This window comes from Echeneis naucrates, chromosome 11 (assembly GCF_900963305.1).
Source record: "Echeneis naucrates chromosome 11, fEcheNa1.1, whole genome shotgun sequence".
In the NCBI taxonomy this organism is placed as follows: Eukaryota; Metazoa; Chordata; class Actinopteri; order Carangiformes; family Echeneidae; genus Echeneis; species Echeneis naucrates.
In genome coordinates, this window is record NC_042521.1 from 4,682,661 (window position 1) to 4,702,837 (window position 20,177).

At 44.3% G+C, this 20,177-nt stretch overlaps 1 protein-coding gene across 1 annotated transcript in view; it reads left to right on the top strand.

Moving 5' to 3' along the window:
* epha10 (EPH receptor A10) overlaps positions 1-19,142 on the top strand; it is a 94,855-nt gene extending 75,713 nt beyond the window's left edge. Inside the window, exons 10-19 of the mRNA XM_029514805.1 lie at positions 6,096-6,151; positions 9,439-9,564; positions 10,179-10,364; positions 13,628-13,689; positions 14,190-14,306; positions 14,709-14,795; positions 15,169-15,321; positions 17,669-17,859; positions 17,973-18,128; positions 19,028-19,142. Coding sequence (XP_029370665.1) covers positions 6,096-6,151; positions 9,439-9,564; positions 10,179-10,364; positions 13,628-13,689; positions 14,190-14,306; positions 14,709-14,795; positions 15,169-15,321; positions 17,669-17,859; positions 17,973-18,128; positions 19,028-19,142 — 1,249 coding nt within the window. The remainder of the gene's footprint in view (positions 1-6,095; positions 6,152-9,438; positions 9,565-10,178; positions 10,365-13,627; positions 13,690-14,189; positions 14,307-14,708; positions 14,796-15,168; positions 15,322-17,668; positions 17,860-17,972; positions 18,129-19,027) is intronic.
* Positions 19,143-20,177: the final 1,035 nt, after the last annotated feature.

Below are 20,177 nucleotides of genomic sequence, written 5' to 3' on the forward strand. Positions count from 1 at the left end.
TGGTCTCCATTGTTCATAGCTGCCGGACCATTAATTTGCTCTTTATGTTTTGCATAGAGACAAAGAGGGAAAGGCTTGATGTCTCATTTACTATGCTCTCATGTTTGTAATGACGGCCGGCTCTTAGCTACAGGCTGCAGGATCTCGGTTACATCGATATGCCTGCTCACACAGACTCATGCAAACGAGTCCCACCGCGCACACATGAAGGTGTAAACGCAGGCGGCCGCGTGTACTTAAGGCATGCGGTCTATTTATGGGTACGCACTGGGATGCTTTGCCCAGCCCTGGAGCCCACTTCGTCAGAGAATCTGGCTTCTTTTCTGTCTTTTAATGTAAAGTATGTGTCAGCAGCTCTGAAATGTGAGTGGTGTTTGGATTGTTTTTTCCCTTTTCTGTTCGCCTCTCCCTGAAATCCGAAAACATATTCCCACATTTCGACTTATGGCATGCCAATTTATGGTTAGGTGATCTGACAAGCTCAAGATCACACCCTGATGTCAAATTATAACCTGTGAAAAAAAAAAAAAAACAGGAAATTAACAGCACTGACCAAAACGTACACACACAGTGATTGGAGGTGAAAAGTGTAGTGATGCACAACTCGAACCACACGGAGCGTGTGCTGGCGCAGGTGGGATGTGTTAAGTGCTAGTCTAGTGCTCTGTGAGTGATGAGTGGTTTTCATCTTTTTATATTAAGCATGTTATTTTGGCCCTGATCACAGACTCCTGCATGTAGGGGTTCGACATCGTCGGCCGGCGTTCTGGCCTAAAAGCGGCCGCAGTTGTGACGTGTCCGGACTTCGTACAGCAACAGGAGGCGCCCTAGCACCATTTCAATCATCAGCACCAGTTTCCTCTCTTGTCTGATGGTGCTACGGCTTCTTCCTGGACAGGATTAAATTAATTTCCATTTTATAGAGCAGAGTCTTAAGTAATCATGTGACCAACAGTCCACACCCAAATATATTCATTTCACTGCCAAAGAAACCTTAAAAGAAAAAGCTTAGGACCAATTGATCGATGGGTGATTAGAAAACACGTTTCCACAGGAGTCGCAGCTGGAGATTTAGTCTCTTCAGGTTGCATGTTAGAAGAAACAGCATGCAAACCATCAGATGCTGCTTTCCATATAAAGTATTTGTGTTGTATTTTACTTCACTTCAACTTTATCCTGACGCAGCATCACATATCACTTATACAGACACACAAAGACACATGCATTCACACACACACAGGGTCCATTGGTCTGCCAACGTCCAGACGTTCTCCAGGAAGTCCAGGCTTGACTGGACAGCGAGGCAGCATTGTTTACCCTTCACCGACCACACCAGCATGCGTGTATTTGCCTTGATGATTGAGTGTGTGTGTATATATGTTTGGTAAGTGAGTTACAAGATTTCTGGAGCGGGGAGACGGAGAGGAGATCAAGAGGAAAGGAAGAGGCAGGAATTAAAGCAGAGGGGTCATTTCACAGGGCCACTGACTCTTGGCGACACCAGCATGGAAAGTGGCATTCGAAAGGGGTGGGAGGTGGGGAGAGACGTGCAGGCAGAGTGAAAAGGTCTCGAGCGCAGTGATGTGGTTTCCTGTGTCTTGTACAGATCAGTGCTTTCATGTCTCAGAGAAGCGCCCCCCCCCCCCCCCCCGCCTCCATCAGAAGCAGACTTCCTCCATATTAAATGTGAACGTTGTCGTTGCAAACGGCTCAGCGTTAGTTTAAGAAATGTTTCCATTTATTATTCATCAGTAAAAGACAAATAATTTCTTCTTCTTGTTCTTCTGGCTTCAGGTTAATTAAAAAATATAAACAGTTATTGAGGGAAAAGGCTTCTGTAGTCACCCTGAACCATTCAGTTTTCATATAGCAGGAGAAGAAAACATTAGTATCACTATGATGTACCTTAAAAAAAAATTTGACTCATACTTGCGGATAAAACTTACTTTGGATGAAAGTGGCTTTATTAAGTTTCATGTGTTCCATATATAAGTCTCTGCTGGCCTAATTCGTCTCTGCCTCACTTCACCCTGTCAGCCTCTCTCTCACCCATTATTCATGTTATTTCCATAACTGCACTTTCTTCTGCAGCAGATCTCAGGTATGGAGTGCATTGAATCAGCTGTGAATGGGCTTCATTTACACAACATCCAACCCTTTTTTTTTTTTTAAGTTCGTCAGCACGAGGGCAACAATTTCCATGCGCAGCTCGTCAGCCAGGCCAAATCACGATGACAACTGTTTCTGCTATTACAGTTAACGAAGGAAGATATGATGATTCAGAGAGATTTTTTTCCAGCCTCTCTCCCACATAGCTACAGATTTGCATGTTGAGGATATTTTTTAAAGTTGGGTACCAAAATACATTTTCTGCATACAACAAAGTCCTTAAAAACTATTTTAGTACAACCAGTGAGCTATGAAGTCAGTTCGCAAGACGTAGGAAAACCTGAGTTGATCTAATCAATACAGTATTTATTTATTCACTTTAGATAAGTTTTTGTTTTTTTTTGTGTGTGTGTGTGTGTGTGTGTGTGTGTGTCAGTCTGGTCATGACCTAATATGAAACATTTACCTGAGCCATTAAAATGTATTGTTTGCTGCAGTGTGCAACATCTGCAGCAGGAAGTAGTCAACAAATGCCCAGAATCTGTTTTTTGTTGTTGTTGTGATTGTCGCGGGTTTGGTTTTGTTTCTTTTGTGTTGTTTGGTTTTGATATTTCTGTGCCCCCTTTTGGAGATTTAGATCTTCAGTAGCAGGGAGTGGGCTGTGGGCTGACAGGCACAGCCAAGCTAAGAAGCTAAGGAAGGTGGGAAGTTGGAAAGTGTCACGAAACAAGATTAAAGCATTTGTTGGGTTTTCCTCCAAATTCGTTGGTGGTAGCGAAACTGTAGAATATGACAAACTCCATCCCTCATTTGGCCAGATGTTGAGCTGTTGAGACGGTCTTCGTTTATTATGTATTATTTACTTTGATGCATTCAAATTGAAATGAGCTTTCAAAAATCTGGAAACAACAAAACTGGGATGAAAATTTGTGCCAAATTGAACATTTGTTGAGACTGAGTTGACAGTCAGAGAATTTGGCGGGGATCTTCCCTGTTTTGACATCCACACGTTCCTTTCTGCCATCTGGTTCCTCAAAAGCGTGAAATTGAAAAAGCGATCCAGAATTTTCCTAAAAAGTTTTGATTTGGAACATTTTTATTTTATTTTTTTTTTTTTACCAAATAGATATGTTTTCACAGCAATGATCGTGTATGATTATCTTATTGTGTGTTTTTTTTTGTTTGTTTGTTTGTTTGTTTTTTTGGTAGCGTCCAACATATTCCTATGAGGGATTACATTTGAGAAAAAGGACTCTGACATCAGTCAGACTTTGTTGATTGACCATCTCTTTACGTCATGAAAGCAGAGCCAGGATTGACGTTAGCACCCCCCACCCCCACCCTCTCCCTTGTTTTCTTCCCAGCAGTGTCTGCTCGAGCTCCTCCAATGTAACTCCTGCTAGTGTGGTGCTGCTCTCGACCTCCTTCTCCACTCTTCCTCCTCCTCCTCCTCTTCTCTCTCCTCTTCCTCCCTTCACACAGCTGATGCCCAGGTACACTGGCATGTCCCCATCGCCCTATCCTCCCCCATCCTCTACAGCCCTGCTATCCTTTGCCCCGCCCACCTCCCATTTTCATTCCTCTTTCATTTCCCCAGTGGTCCCTCCATCTCCTCCCTCCTTATGTGCTTTCCTTTTCTCCTCTCTCCAGCTTTTCTCATCCCAAGAGAATGATAATAACCCAAAACCATTTCTCCTTTTTTTTTTTTCCTGCCATTTTTTTGTCAAGCTGTTTGGCCCGATTCCGTCTCATACCCTCAGCGCTGCACTCTGCCATGACACCAGATGAACTTAAAAATGTGATGGAGACTGTTACTGTTGAATTCATACCCGAAACGAAGCCATTCACCAAAAAGAAATACTTTGCATCTGCTATTTCATTTTTGTCACATCTGTGACATTTCAAAAGAGGTAATGGAAATGGTATCAAGTCATGGGACTTTGCCTTCTTGCAGCCCTGCCAATTATCCTCCTCCTTCCTTATTTCCCATCTCCAAGGCTTAGTCGCCCCCTTGTCTCCTTGCCACCTTCGCATCACTCAGCTCGTCCCCTTAAATCTGATATTTCCGTACTTCTGCTCCCTGTTTTGCTCATTTGCCTCTTGTCAGTCCCTTAACTCACCCCACCATGTGCCTCAGCTGCAGTTTTCCATCACCGCCTTGCTTCCTAAATCTGCAGCAGCCGTTCTCATCCTGCACTCCTCGCCACCATCCCTGCCTCTTCCTCCGCCCCGAACCGTGTACTTTACGGGCTGCGCTGTGCGCCTTTTCAACTGTTTCTCCTTCCTTGCATACCCTTCTGTCCAATTATCCTCTTATCCATAACCTCTTATTTTCTTGTCGTTTCCTCTGCTCTTACATCCCCCGACTTCTTAAGATGTCTTGTTAATCTCCCGAACTGCCACGTTCCCCGTTTGCTCCTTTACCTCTCCTTTCCCCCTCCCCTCACATTGCATCTTGTTTCTCCTGGCACACCCCCACGTCTCCCTCCTGTGCTCTTCCCCTCGCTCCCTTTCCACCGTGCTCCCTTATCTATTAATTGTTGTCTCCTTTCCCCTGTCTGGTATCTCCTGCCCTTAGGAGCTGTTGCTGCATGTGTGTTTTGACAGACAAGGCCCTGACCTTGTCTCAGACCCTGCTGCTGCACAGGCTGAGGGACATGTCAGCCGGCGCCCTGCGTTAGCGTCTCCTCACGCAAACGCTCACATGCAAAATATCGCAGCCATGCCTGCGCACGCGCACGCGGGCCACACAGTAAATATTCATGCGTGCCTAAATGTAAAGAGGACGAACACGAGGCACGCATGAATACGCAAACAGCACGACCGCAACGCAACTCTGTCAGGCTCTCTGTGAAGCCGGTTCTGAGTTAAATGTGGCTGACATGACTCCGTGAGAAGATACACTCACGCACACAAACAAGTGCAGACACACACAGGCCTATAGACAGCTAAACAACAGATTTTTGTAGGCACACAATAATCATCATATACTGCTCCTTCAGTCTTAACTTGACATGTTGCAGTTGCAGCTTCTTCGCAGGACCGTCTATGTCCATTTTTGTTGAAAACCAGCCACTACAACTACATTTGATTACTATTTCCTCACAATTTGCTTGCAGATATAAACACACGTACATCATACAAGTGATAAACGCCCCAATACAGGCACAAAATGGAACAGAGAAAAAAATGTCACTATTCACGACTTTGTACTTTCATATATTGTGTATCTTGGTTATATCTAAAATATATTTATTCAGCAACCTGTTTCTTAAAGGATTATTATGATGTTGGATGGATTCAACCATCGATACGTTCTTCACCTCTTTGTTCATACCCCACTTGTCTTCTTTTTTTTTTCCTTCCCTCTTTCTAATCCATGTCAGCACAATGCTGACCGGACAGAATATCTCTTCACCACTTGTTAATCTGTCACTTACAGTGTGTGTGTCTGTGTGTGTGTGTGTGTGAGTGAGCCAAGTTTTCCTCTAAGCTGAAAAGCCATCAACAGTCAGATCATAGAGCACTCACTCCTCTCTAGACCCCTGTGGTGGCGACGGCTCAGAGATAACCGTGTGTGCACATACGTGTGGAAAGCAGTTTGTGTTCAAAAAAAAAAAAAAAAAAAACTCCATCAGGGTGAAACAGCAATAGCATATCCATCCCAGACCGATCAGTGTGTGTGTGTGTGTGTGTGTGTGTCTCGCTCACTCAAATCAGGCAGCATTTCCACTTATTCAGCCTCAGATCTTTCTGTTGCTCATCAGCGCCGTCGCCACGGGGGTCTTTCCGGACGCGTCCTCTCTATATCCCCCCTCCATTTCCTCTGTCAATACTCCTGTCTTCACTTGTTCCCATCTCACAGTTATTCACATTCTATACAATCTATTATGTTGCAAGATAAACAGAGTGTGATGCTTGTTTCTGTTTGTCTGCCAGCTGGGATGAAAACACCGTCTGATGCCTGTCTTTGTTTCCCTTTGTAGACAATGCGGCTACAGCAAAGCCTCTCAAGAGGGAGATGAGGAACTTTACTTCCAGTGTAAGTGAAAAAGTGATCACTCTATTTTATCGCAGATGTGCTTTTGTGTGTTTCTGTTCAAACTTGTGGGAACGTCTGCCAATAAGTGCGTTTTTGAAAATTCTTTTCCACGTGCTGGCATTTATGTGAACGCAGCCATGCCTGTGCATTACAGATGACTTGTGAGGCATTAGGTTGCTCCGCGGCATTAATTCTTAATTCTGAGAGCATGCTTAGCCAACTCTGAGCTCTCCGACAGACTGAATTGTGTTTGATGGGTAGAGATTGAAATCAGGAGGAGGGGAAAGATAAAGACCAGGAGAAGGGGGGGTTAAAAGCTGCAAAACAAGGCAGGCTGCGGTGGCAGAGGCTGATTGCTTTCTCAAAACAGGACTTTAAACGTTGTTGCTGCTTATGATGTTGTACAAGGTTGTAAACGTAGCTTTTTCTAAAACGCCACTCAAAAAAACTCTCAATCGGCTTTTCGTTTAGCAGCGACAGAATGAAAGTAGTTTGACTTACCTGTCTCCCTGAGAAAAGTGTGCGTGCCTTGGCTCGGCTAAATGGCGGATGCGTGTGTGTTTTTCTGTGTGCATGGGGGTGGGTACGTGGATGTGCGTGCTCAATGGCGTTGTTTAATCTCCCAGCATGCTGAGCCCTCTTGAGAGGTCTGGAGCACTATGCCTGATGAATAATGAGCCGAAGCCATGCGGCTGGGAATTAAATCTGCCCAAACAAAGACATGCCAACAGATGACAAGCATGCAATACACACACACAGACACACACACACACACTTTTGGCCTGCTTTTCAAGCACACACACCTTCTCTTTAGATCATGGACACTCACATGAACGGACACAAAAGATGCTCTTTTGTTCTCTTTATAAACACACATTCTCTTGAGTCCACTTCTTGTTTTGTGACCACGGACTCCATTCAACGTGTTTTCATTGTGCTGCGGACCTGCCTTGGCCAAGAACAGGAAGTGTATGAGCTACAGAGGCCCCCACCTCCCGTCTGTTCATCTGCCAAACTCTTAAGATACATTTCACAGCCGTAAAGGAGGGAACAAGTGAATAAATGACTGTGTGAGTAATAAAGCAGAGAAAAAAGGAGGTGAAATGAGTGTGAAGGGCGCCGTAAGAGAGGAGAGGGATTGAGTGGGAAGAGGTGAGTTGGCAGAGACGGAGAGACCCATCATGAGTGACACTGCTCAGAACATTAGTTTTATGTCAGACTACGTGACCTAGAAACACGCAAATAGAGGTTGGAGGAAAGGATCGGGACCCATCTGCAATCTCCATTAATTGGCCAGCTTCAGATAACATCCAGAGTCTGATTGCACGGAAGAGAGAAACAAAGGGAGAGGGTGTCGGGGGAAATGAATGGAGGACACTAAGTAAGGCATGATGTAAAGTTTTGTGGCCTTATGCGATGAAGGATAAAAAAAAAATAACTGCAGCTGAGGATGCTCACTCTGTGGTCGACTGAAGATTATGTAGCCAAGTGAGAGCATGCTTTAATTTCCCCTCAATCGTTCATGGCTGTGACACAGTTAACCCCGAAACTAATCAGCCACAGAGCCGATGGAGCGCGTGTGTCATGTCTGCAGACCTTTCCAGCCTACTCTGTTCATTTTCCGTTGCATGTGAGAGTGTGTGTACTGTGCAGTTGCTCTTTAAGCTACAACAGCGAGTTTAAAAACCCGATTTGACAGAGAAGAGTCTTCGATCCACCTCTCAGACCTGGCTTTGAATAGAAAAGGTTTCATTTGCTTCATAATTGGACTTTTAGCTTTTTTTGGCCCAAGTGTGCAAGTTTGTTTCGTGCACTCAAACAAGTGTGTGTGTGTGTGTGGTGGATCAATAAGCCGTTATGAGGTAGCCAGTATAGGATCCTTCAGGTCGATCCAGAGCTGTAACCACATTTCAGGGCCCGGCTCCAGCTTTTGGGAAAACCACCAGCTGTCTTCCAGGAAGATTAGCTGGAAAATGTCATAACAAGGGTCTAAGGTCATCTAATTGGAAAGTATAACTGATTAGGTAATCGTTATTGGCTGGTTTATTTGGTAGTTGTTAGTGTTGCACGAATACAGTAGGCAGCTGATAAAGAGAACAAGAGGTGTGCTGAGAGGCTGTGCGGTGTTTTGTTTGGTTTGCAGTCAAACAGTTGGGGTCAATAACACTTGCAGCTCTAACTGTCAGTGTTAATACAAAATTGTTGTATCATTAATGTAGCGATCTTGGAGAGGTGAGGATGAAATGAGGGCAGGTGGTCACAATCCTTTCTATTTATTTCTAAATTGGAAAAGTAAAAACGGCGTTATGAATTTAGGACATTTGAAAGGACATTAAAAACGTTTTTGTCGCACACAATGTTTGGTTTGATGGGTTATTTATTTAATGTCGTGTGATTTGAGGACAGACGATTGTAATATTTTTTTGGAGTATTTAGAGCTGGAACAAACAATCCGTGGCACTTTGCCTCAGCGTTTTACTTCCCATTATGTCCTGGCCCAGTTTCTGACTGAAGACGATGGTGGGTCTGTTATTGTGTGTGTTGTCGAGATAACATTTTGGAGCGAGCAGAACAGCCATGTGATCTGACTAAAGCCTTTTATCTCGATTTGCTTCTCTACTTTTGTGTTTTGTGTTTTTCTTAGTTTTTTTTGTTATTTTTCAAAGGAAAGGAAATGCTCATCTTAATTTACGCAGAACTTTCAGATTGTGTTTAGTAATTCTAACCCAAGATAACTGGCTGAAGATGTCAAAGTAAAATACTTGTTGTGGAGTTTGATGGTAGAAAATGTTTAAGCTATCTGACATAAGTGGTAAAAACTCCAGTATTGATTTTAGTCCCCGGATCAAAGAGCAAAGGCTTTTTTCCTCGACACAACATTTTGGTCTAATGTTCAGCAATCAGAGAGGGAGAGAGAGAAATTCTCTGTTGAAGGCAGAGTTTCCAATTTCTCCGCTGACTGCAGCCTCAGTGGAGCACCAAGCAATGCAGACATGAAGGATGTTTTGCTTTGTGCTGAGAGCCGGTACCACTGGGGCCACACACATATTTATATGCGAACAAAACAGTTGTTGGCTGTATTTATTTGCTCCTGTAGTTTAATGATATCTGAATCTGAGAGTAGTTTCTTTTTATCCACTTCTGGTATTGTGGACATTTTGCTGCTGGGACTTCAGACTTTTATCGTGTTTCTTTGCACAAACTGCATGTGGACCCTGAAGTACGAGTCTCTACGTTTTATGAAGGTTATCTTTTTATTGTGTGTTTCCGTTTCTTCACTGTTGTAGTTAAGATCCCAACTCGGAGGACCTACATTGACCCAGAGACCTGTGAAGACCTGCTGCAGGCCGTGCACGCCTTCGCCAAAGAACTGGACAACTCAAGCATCAAAATAGAGAGAATTGTGCACACAGGTACAGAATCTCACAAAGCAGGAGAATTGCGCTTTTGACAATCTTTTTTTTTTTTTTTTTTTTCTCGTCCACATAAGTGCGACTTGAAGACGATAGAGGGATTTCAATTGACTTAATGTAAAAGATCAAAAGATTTCTAAAGCATTTCTGCCATCAAATGTGCAGACAACAGTAAAGGCAGTGAACAGAGCAGGGACTATTCACAGTCACAGCACCTGTTTCTGCACTTTCCCCTCGACCTGCCTGAAGACGAACTGGAAAAGCCAAATCTTCGAGTCCGGCAACCTATCTAATCTCTGCCAGAAATTGAGCCGGCAGTTTTGTTTGCCCTGGAACTGGCTGATGTTTCACCAAGACCAGACTCCATCTTTGATCTGTCTTTGATCCCTTTGTGTTTCATATCTGTCTGTCAACAGTGTCATTCCATTTGGGTCATCTCTTCTCCTCCACAGTATGTTTTGTATTTCACCATCAGATTCTGCTCCAACCTTTTCCCACCTATTCATTCCTATTCACTTTCTCTTGTTCCTTGTGCAGATATTACTCCACTTTCTCTCTGGTTCTTCCCCCGACAATAGTGGCCATGACCTCTGTTTTCTTATCTCCCCCTACAGGCGACTTTGGCGAGGTGTGTCGCGGCTGCCTCAAGTTGCCCAGTAAGAGAGAGCTGCCAGTGGCTATAAAGACATTAAGGGCCGGCTGCTCTGACAAACAGCGTCGCTCCTTCCTCAGCGAGGCCGGCATCCTGGGGCAGTTTGACCACTCCAATATCATCCGACTGGAGGGCGTCATCACCACCGGTGAGAAGGGAGGGGGGGACCTGGCAGAAGGTGACAAACAGTTTGGGAGGAAAGCAAATCCCAGTCGGAAAAAAGAACATGAAAACAAAGGAGAGCAGGTAAAGATGGAAGGATGCACAGGAGGAGGGGGGGGGGTAATCCTGGGGATCAAAAGAGAAACAGGACAGTTTGACCAACTCCAGTATCACAAAGGAGGGGGGCTCATCATGTCCATTACCAAAAGAAGTGAGGCTGCAGGCATATCAGAGAGAAAAAACAAAGATTTCAGCATCAGAGCTGCAGAGTGGGGTCATCACTTCTTGCAAAAGTATGGACGGAGATGGAAAGAAAACTGGAGTTAGAGCAAAGGAGACAGACAAGAGAATGGGGTGGGCGGGTAGTTCTGGGAATCTCCAACCTCTTTAATATCACACACAGAGGCGGCGGCGGGGGGGGGGGGGGGTCAGTGCACACAGTGAAGAAGGCTGGAGGCTGGAAAAAGGACGAAGAAGTTGAAGAGCAGAGAGCTGGGCGGCGTGGTGGATGCGCCGCGCTAGCAGCAGCCAGGCTACATCAAGGCCCATTTTCCGCTGACAGATAGCAATTGAGGTCCTAGAGCGAAAACAGGATGGGAGGGAAGGTGGGGGGGAGTAGAAAAGAGACATGAGAGACAGAGAAGATGAGGTGGAGGTTAATGGGGATGGCAGGTGAAGGGAGAAGCTTTAAAGACTTTGTGAAGTTTTTGTTACTGCCGCAGTGATGCTCAGTGTGGGGTTTGTGTATACGCGTGTGCGCGCGCGTGTGTGTGTGTGAGGGCACCATGCCCGAACACACTCTGTGCTCAGTAGGATGGCAGCAGATGTGCAGGGTACAGTAATTGGTGCTAGAGACCCAGCAGGGCCCTGAGATCCACTCCAATCTCTCCCACCATCGTGTACACACACACGCACACAAACACAAAAGCAGTCCCACATGCTCACTTCTCTTTCACTATCATTGACACACACACACACACACACCTGCTTTCTTGCCTTCTCACTTGGCATGAACTCACACATCTACGAACACATGAACGCAGACAGTGCACATCCACACCCACATGCTGTTAGACTACAAATCAGCTGCTTTGCATCACTTACCCCCACCCCCTCACTCAAACCCCTGCCACCCCTCTGCCCCAACTACCCCACCTGCAAACAGCATCCACCACCTCCTCCAATCTTTCGACTCATTCAAGGCGGCATAAAAACCGGGGTGTGTCCCATTACGATGGGAGAGCTTCCTCCTCTCCTTCCTATGAGTTATAACCAATCACCCGCTCCACCTTTTTACTGGCAAAGCCGGGATTACAGGAAATTATATATTATAGCACTAAAGGAAATGCAATACAGTGATTTGTTACCTCCCTGGAGTATCATCTCAGGAAGTAGCTTCACTTCAGGGCAGAAACACAGAGAAACTGGCGCAACCATGAAATGAAGTTTCAGCGGTGATACAGATCAGGGCAAGAAGACATGAGTGAGATGAGTAAATATAAGAGCTCTGCATTCAAAAGACTGATGCCCAGCTCGCACAATATCCCCCACAATATTCACCAAAGGTCATAGAAAATTCCTTTTTGCTTGTAGAATTATCGCAGCTCTTTAGGTTCAGCACTTATTGAAAGGTTGGCGGTTCAGTTGCTGGCTCTTTTCAGTCTCACCCCAAATGGCCCATAATGTATCATCATTGGGAACACGTAGATTCCATTGTAAAGAGTTTCAAGTGATCAATAAAACTTTGAAAACTGAATGTAAGTGCAATCCATTTCAATGGAGACGTGAACTCCATTAACTTGGAGCTTAACGGAGCCATCGCACAGTATGTGTTGTGTAATATATGACAAATATATTAGCATAGCAAATTGCATGCATATCGCTGTTTATCTACTCTGTTGAATTAGTCCAAGTCTAATTCAACTGTCTGATTACACTGTCTTCGTAGTTTATGGTGCCTTGAGAAGCAAAGTGACCTTTTATTTCCACCGAGGGAAGGTCGATGGGTGTTACAGCAACAAAACGTTGGACAAGCATCAGCTGCTCTCTAATATTCATGAAAAACAGAGATTTGTTTCTGCCTCTGAGATCAGTCAGAAGGAAATAACACAAGACGATTATTGAAATAATGTATCGGTAGTCAACCCAGGCCAATTCGGTGATAACATCTCCCAGTGCGGTTGGCTGAGATAACAATCGTACGTGATAGTTTTCTTCTTTCTTTCTTTTCTTTAGTTTTTCACCTTCAGTCATCTTCATGAGCTCTTGACTGTATTGACCAGACTGAGTCCATCAAACAGTTTTGCCACACTGCTCGAAACAGCGGAGAACGTTCAAGTTCAAGGATTTGCTTTTCAATATGTATTCAAATGATGTGTGTGTGTGAGAGACTCTTTGCGAGAGGCCACAGACAGCACTTACCTCCTCCTCCTCCTTCATTTCTGTCAGGATTTGCAAACACATTCCTTCCAAACAAACAGTTTTTTATTTTATTTATTATTTTTTTTTTTTTTAAGCTGTAATTCACTCTGCAGCTAACATTAATTACCCGACAGACCGTCTTATTGTAGCGGCTGATTCGGCTGACTTCCTGAAAGCTCTTAGAGAACTTTGAGTTGTGAATATTACAACGCAACTATCATTTCTCCACATGCCTGTGTGAACCATCGTCCTCGCTCGGGATATTTAATCTGAGATAGTGAGTTGTCTCCACTCTATCGAGGTTCATCTGACTGTATCAACCTCCCATCTTCCTCTCTTCCTTTCTCCTTGTTTCCTCGTTCCTCTGACTGCTGCAGTGTTATTATCCTCCTCTGTGCGCTTCATAGCACTATTGGATCCCTGCCATCTGTACCTGAGCACACGGGGTACACGTGTGTGTGTTTGTGTGCGCGCGCATGCACACATCCCGCTGTGCATGTGTGTAGTACCTGGACTTGGGTAGTGTGTATGCATATCGTCGCCTGCAGACTGTGTGTGAGAGAGAGTGAGTGCTTGAGGGTCGTTAAACTTGCTGAGACAGCCAGCATAGCACACAGGTTCTCCTGGCTTCACCACAGTTCACTGAGTGAAGAATGGATTTGCACAATGTCTGCCCAGCTGCCAAGTGGACTAGACTCACTGTGTTCTCCTCCCCCGCCTCCCGTGGTGTCTCCATCTCTGTTACCGCTCTCACTTTCTTCTCTCCCCTGATTCCCCTCCACTCCCTCCCCAGTTTCACACGTTCACCGTCTTGCTCTCTTCCTCCAGGTAACACCATGATGATCGTGGTGGAGAGCATGTCTAACGGAGCCTTAGATTCCTTCCTGAGGGTAATTTCTTTTCCACGTGTTTGTGCGTTTATCTTAAAATGCTATGCAGACATGTTGTGCTCATATTCTACTCACAAAAAACAAAGCCCCATTATTATTATTATTATTATTATTACTATTACTGTCTCCCACAAGGAATTTTGTTCTAATAACCTTAAGTTCTGGAGCAGAAATATGTGTGCTTATTACGGTATTAAGGGAAATGTAACATAATTAAAGCACAAATGGAGTGTTTCAGCTCAAAGATGCTGTAAGCTCTTGTAAACTGTTATTATGCGCCTCTGCTGCTGCGGCGTGCTTTATAATGATATGAATTAATGGCCTGTTTGTGTTTATTCTCCAAGTGAAGGGATTCAGCTCAGTGAGCACAACATTGTACTGGAGTAACAGATGTGTCACTATATTCTGTACACTTGCCTTAGTTTCTCCCTTCTCTTGTCTTCTTTCTTCTCCTCCCCCCTTCCCTCTCTGTCTTAACCGCCCTCCTCCGGTCGCACCAGAAACACGAGGGCCAGCTGAGTGTGATGCAGCTGATGGATATACTGACCGGCGTGGCGTCGGGGATGAAGTACCTCACCGAAATGGGCTTCGTCCACAAGCGGCTGGCTGCACACAAAGTGAGGCGGCAGGGTGGGAGGCGGAGGGGTTTGGGGTGATGTATGTCTGCAGCTATTGTTTTCATAGGTGGCGTACAGAATGCAATTTGTCTTTGTCTGCAAACATCAGCCGATCGCTCAGATGTAGGTTTTTATTTGAGAAGAGCATGAGGCTGAAACTGATGAGACTTTTCAGTTTTGATTTTTTTTTTTTTCCCCCTCCCTTTTAAAAGATCCTGTCTGCCAAACACGTAGGTCACGTTGTTGGAAAACGAAGAACAAGGCCCATTTGCTCTTGTAAACAATCAATTATCCCCAACGCGATAAGAGCTTTGCCCATCAGGGCTTTTTAGAGTTCTCATGCAGAGATCGTCTCTCCTCCAAACTTGGCCGGTACTAAGCTGTTTGTTTTCTCTATCTCAGGTGCTGGTTAATTCCAACCTGGGGTGCAAGGTGTCCGGTTTCAGGCCCCTTCAGGAGGACAAGATCGAGGCTATCTACACCACACTGGTGAGAAAGACTCCTCATGAAGAAGTGATGTCATTAAATTCACACATGTATGGCTGATTTTATTTCTTTATTTATTTTAAATGTAATGAGCTTCAGACCAAATGAGAGCTAACATGTCATGTCAGGCTTGAAGTCACATAATTAAGCTTAAAAAAAAAAAAATAAAAAAAAAAAGCTGCTTTACTTCTGGATATTTTTGGGTTCCACTCAAGGTGAACCCGCTCCACTAAAGATTCTTTTGATCCTTTGAAAATGCATTCAAAGCATTTCAAAGAGAATATTACAGCTTTGAGGTTTTTGTGAACTCTCCGCACCCCTTTTTTTTTTTTTTTTTTACTCTGTACCATTTACCTCTACCTGCTCTGTCCAACAGCACGGAGGGAAGAGCGTGGTGCTTTGGACCGCTCCGGAGGCCATCCAGTACCACCGCTTCTCCTCGGCCTCAGATGTCTGGAGCTTTGGCATCGTCATGTGGGAGGTCATGTCCTATGGAGAGAGGCCCTACTGGGATATGGGCAACCAGGATGTAAGTGGGGGGAGAGTAATACTCAACCTCCCTCCTTTTTTTTAATAGTAATATCTGCACTCTACCAGCCTCCCTGTCTCTTTCACCTCCCTCTGATTCGCTTTATCAATGAACTCTGTATCTGTGCATCCATGGCCAGCTTCGATCTTATTAAAAGAAAGCCAAGAAGCCCGGTAGCTCTGAAAGCTTTCGCAGGGCCTAAGTCCCCCCCTCTTTAAATCTGCATCAGCTCCATGACCAATCCTGTTTCCTCGTAAGGACGCATTGACCCCCTTCCAGTGGCCCCCGCCTGTTCCCATCCTGCCATCATGCTCTTAAAAGTGTTGAAAATCCCTCCGGGAAAATTCAGCCTCTTTCAGGAAATGTAAAAGCGGTTTCTATTTGAGGGTTGGAGAGATTGTTCAGTCGATTGGACCCCTGAATTTTGCAACCTGTTATTTCAAAGTCACCGTGGGTGGTTTCACTGTTTTTGTCATGGCCACTCCTACATCTTTGTCCTTCAAAAAAAAAAAAAAGAAAAAGTTATTATTTTACTTTTTTGATGCCTCTAAAGTGCAAATGAAAGCATGATCCAAGACAGAGATGAGAGCAGATTGTTGAAATTTTCTAATTATTGAAGCCAACAACACATCTGGAATGAAATGCTGCCAAAGATTGTGATCACTTTAGGGGTTTTTGTCACAAGTCTGAAAGCATGTTGATGCCATTTCGAATGAAAGCCACCAGAAAATAAAGTCAACGCTTTATCCGGATAGGTGCGCAGTTGCAGTGCGAAGGGTTATTATCATGTTCCAGTTTTGAATGTCCAAAATGAATATGCATGAGTTATTCAGCAGGCACAAGAATAGCAAAGCTTTTCAACCCCCCCCCCAACCTCCTCCTGTGCCCTTTCACAAAGCAAAAGAAAATTTCCTCTCAGCCTAATTCCTGTTATCAAACTTTCCAATTGAAGGGGCAAAGGTCAAGCTTGTAGAGCGACAGGGATATTAATCCACTTTGAATTGATACATTATATTATAACTGAATTGTTGCTGGGCCTGTCCACCTGTGATCCATCGTGCCCTTTACCTACCAGCTTTGATTAAATGGAAAATGTCAAATGCTGAAAAGCATTTTATGAACGCTCTTTAGTGAGATGGGAGCTTAAGGGGCTGAGAGGACGGTGGAGTGGGGCATTGGGTGAGTGGGCAGACTGCGTTTTCGGAAATAATGCTGCTGATGGAAGTCGTTTTTTTTTTTTTTTTTGTGATTACGCTCCAGCTTTATTTCCTGCTTTCAGGAGATTGTGCTTCTTAAGAGTGATTCAGGAGAAGGGGCATATCACATTTTATCAGATGTATTGAAAGGAAATCTCTTGTTAGGCGGAAGGGGGTGGGGGGCGATATTAGTTTGATGGAGGAAGTCTGGAGGAAGTCTGGCTTTCAAGCGCTGATATTTCAAGACAAGAGAGGCTACACAGGATTATATAAAAAAATGCTGAGCAGAGATGAATCATTTCCTAAAACATATAAAGAGCTGCAGTGACACTCAGGTGTAATCTCTTCTAGTTTTTAATTTTATCAAAGAAAAAAAACATTCTAACATTTCATGGGGTCAGGACCCAACTGTTGTCATACCAAGTCAAATCTCTAAGTTAACGACGCTAAGTAACATTGATTATGTTAGGAAGTGACCTTTTAGTCAGTCTTGAGGGTTTTACAAGAATATAATTCTTTCTTCACTGATAACAGTTGACTATTTTGCGGGATGCTGCCATCGTTGCAAATTTAGACAGTGCTACGAATTTTTCCTCGCTTCATATTGTCGTGTTGATTGAGAACAGCTGTGATCGTTGAGAAGTTGCTGCTGGCTGCTCTTGGGAGGGACATTTTGGATTTTTCTAACAACTCCATGAAGAGTTTGAGTTTGTAACTTTATGATTTGGCACTATATAAATACATTTGATTTGATTCATAAGGTGAAGTTAAATATGTGCTGCCTTAAAATAAATTCACGTAACAAAAGTAGAACCGCGCGATGAAACATTGTAGGTGTGGAATAAGTGATGAGGGAAAATGAAAGCCCAGCACTTCTTTGCTTTTATTTATCCAAGTAGGACCTGCACTGTCCAACGGATGCTATTCTTGGCAACTAAAGGAGGGGAGGAAAAAAGGTTTTAAGTACCTTACTCAACTTTTTAAAGTAGGACATAACTTTTCTATGCATTTATTCACTTCCCCCACAATGCCCTAACAGTCACAAACATGCACATGGGGAATTTATGCAGTTATAGTAGAAGCACTGGAAAGTCACTACACTAAATGTTCACATTTCTAACCTGATATTAACTCTGCATTTCTGTTTGCAGGTAATAAAGGCCATCGAGGACGGTTTCAGGCTGCCAGCTCCGGTTAACTGCCCCCCACATCTCCATCAGCTGATGCTGGACTGTTGGCAGAAGGAGAGGACAGAGAGGCCCAGCTTCAGCCAAATCCACTCAGCCCTCAGCAAGAGCATTCGCTCCCCGGATGGCATCGGTTCGTCCACACTGGCACGCAGGTACGGTCGGGGGGGGGGGGGGGGGGGTAATCTACAGGATCAGTAAATGGATGGCTCTGTAAGTTGATTTCATTTATTTCCAATCTCTGTTTGTTCCACTTTAGGACCCTGAGTTCATCCATTACATTAGCAGAAAGGCCTCTCCCCTCCTTCCCGGCCTTTAACTCAGTGGGCGAGTGGCTGGACGCGGTGGACATGGGCCGATACAAAGACAACTTCACTGCTGCGGGGTACTGCTACTTGGAGTCGGTGGCACGAATGACTGTACAGTGAGTAGTTTTATTCCAGACGATGTCTGTGACCTTTCATTTCCTCTTTTGGATAAATGAGCCCAGTTACTGAATAAGACCAGGTAATTAAATCAGTACGATTCCACTCTTTTCCTTGATATTGGTGATATTGATATTGGATTTATTATTTTTTTTTTTTTTTAACATGTCAGGTTTAGGTTTTCGTTTTGTTTTTTTAAGGAAGCGTTATCAATCCAGTAAATTCTTTACATGACTTTAATACCTTAATACCAAACTGAATATAATTTTGGTTTGGGATTAACCAGGGAAATAAAAAAACTATTTTACAATTTAAACTTTTGATTGAGGGAGGAAATACAATTTCAGCAGATTGACTGATAAGCGATCTGCTGAAAAATATTTTTTTTTTCTTTTATGGATAAAATGTACAGTTTAACAGACGTTTATTTACACATATAGAAACTTTAAGAGCTGAAACTCTTATCTTGGTTGTTGCAGTGATGTAGAGGTGCACAGAGCTCCGCTCACCAACAACTCAGGTGGTCAGGTGTGATAGATTGGAAACTCTTTAACCAGAGCACTGTGAACTCATCTTTAAAAGAGTTCCTCTGGATATGCCAAACAGTTCTCAAAGGGCCTATAAATCATTTTTTTCCATCAGCTGGAAAAATGAGATGATGATTGTCGACAAATATAATGTGACCTATCCACTTTGAATCATATTTTATCAAGGCAATGCTTCATCCGATGAAACAGATGAGCTCTAAGTTTCTGAGTGATAAAGTGTTAATAAGTGACCCTTTAAATCTGAGCGTAAAATAATTAGAAGTCACCAACTTGAGCCAGTGATGTAGAGTCCAATAAATTTCCCATAGTTCTCACTAATCATGGTAAATGTTGATCCCTGCGCCACACAGAGACGTACTGAGCCTTGGCATCACTTCACTGGAGCACCAGAAGTTGATACTGGCTGCCATCCAGACCCTCAGAGCCCAGGTCATCCAAATGCACGGCCGCGGTGTGCAGGTCTAACAAACAGCCGAGGCACCGGGGCTCGTGCCGCCGCCGCCGCCGCCGCTGCTGCCGCAGACAGATGATGGGGTGGAGAAGACGGGGGAGGGAGGGAGGGAGGGAGAGAGAGAGAGAGGGAGAGCTCTTCCGGACTTCAGAAAGACGGCACTCCTCCTTCCCTCACTTCCTCATGCTCTTCCTTGATTCCTTCCTTCCTTTTTTTGTACAAGTCCCCCTCGGAGATGACGGAGTTGTTCCTTTTCTGATTGGGAGGGGGGGGGGTTGCAGAGGAGTGATGTCATGTGACTTTTTTTTTTTTTTTTTTTTGGTGTGTGTGTGTGTGTGTGTGTGACCTCTATCTGCACTTTTGACCTTCAGTAGCTGTGTCAGCTCCATATCGCCGGTTCTGGATCAAATGAAATATTTGTCTGTCTGAAGCTGACCTGAGCTGTGGGAGATATACTGCGCTGCAAACACACACACTGACACACACAAACAGATATGGACTAGTGCTCAAAGGAGACGTGAACATTTTGGGTGGAATTCCTCTTTACCGTGACGTCCATTCTCCAAAAACAATATGTGGTCAGCGGCCCAGGTTCAAATAACTGTCGTCCGGAGCGGCAAAGCTGATTTTACTGGAACTTATTCGCAGCGAGGACACAGCGAGTCATGTCATTGTTCACCAGAGCTGATCTCAAGTCAGATGGTAGATGAAGTGACGGTTAAACATTGGCCGGAACGTAACCTGAGGCGCCGTCCCGCAGTAAGTTTAGATGAGCCTGATGAGTCAACAGCTCTCTCACACAGTACATCATGTGTCAGCTACAGCAAGTTGTGGCTGATTTATCGTGCTTTGAATAACATCAGCCTGCTTTCTTTTTTTGTTTTGTTTTGTTTTGTTTTTTAACTTCTTTAAGGCCTCTGATGAAGGCGAGAAACAAACGCTGCAGGACACGCTTGCGGAACAAAGGGTTGACGACGTGTGTTTGATTGTTCATTCATTTGTTGTGCGTCGCTGTCTGTTTCGCTGCTTTCAATCACAGTTTCTTTATT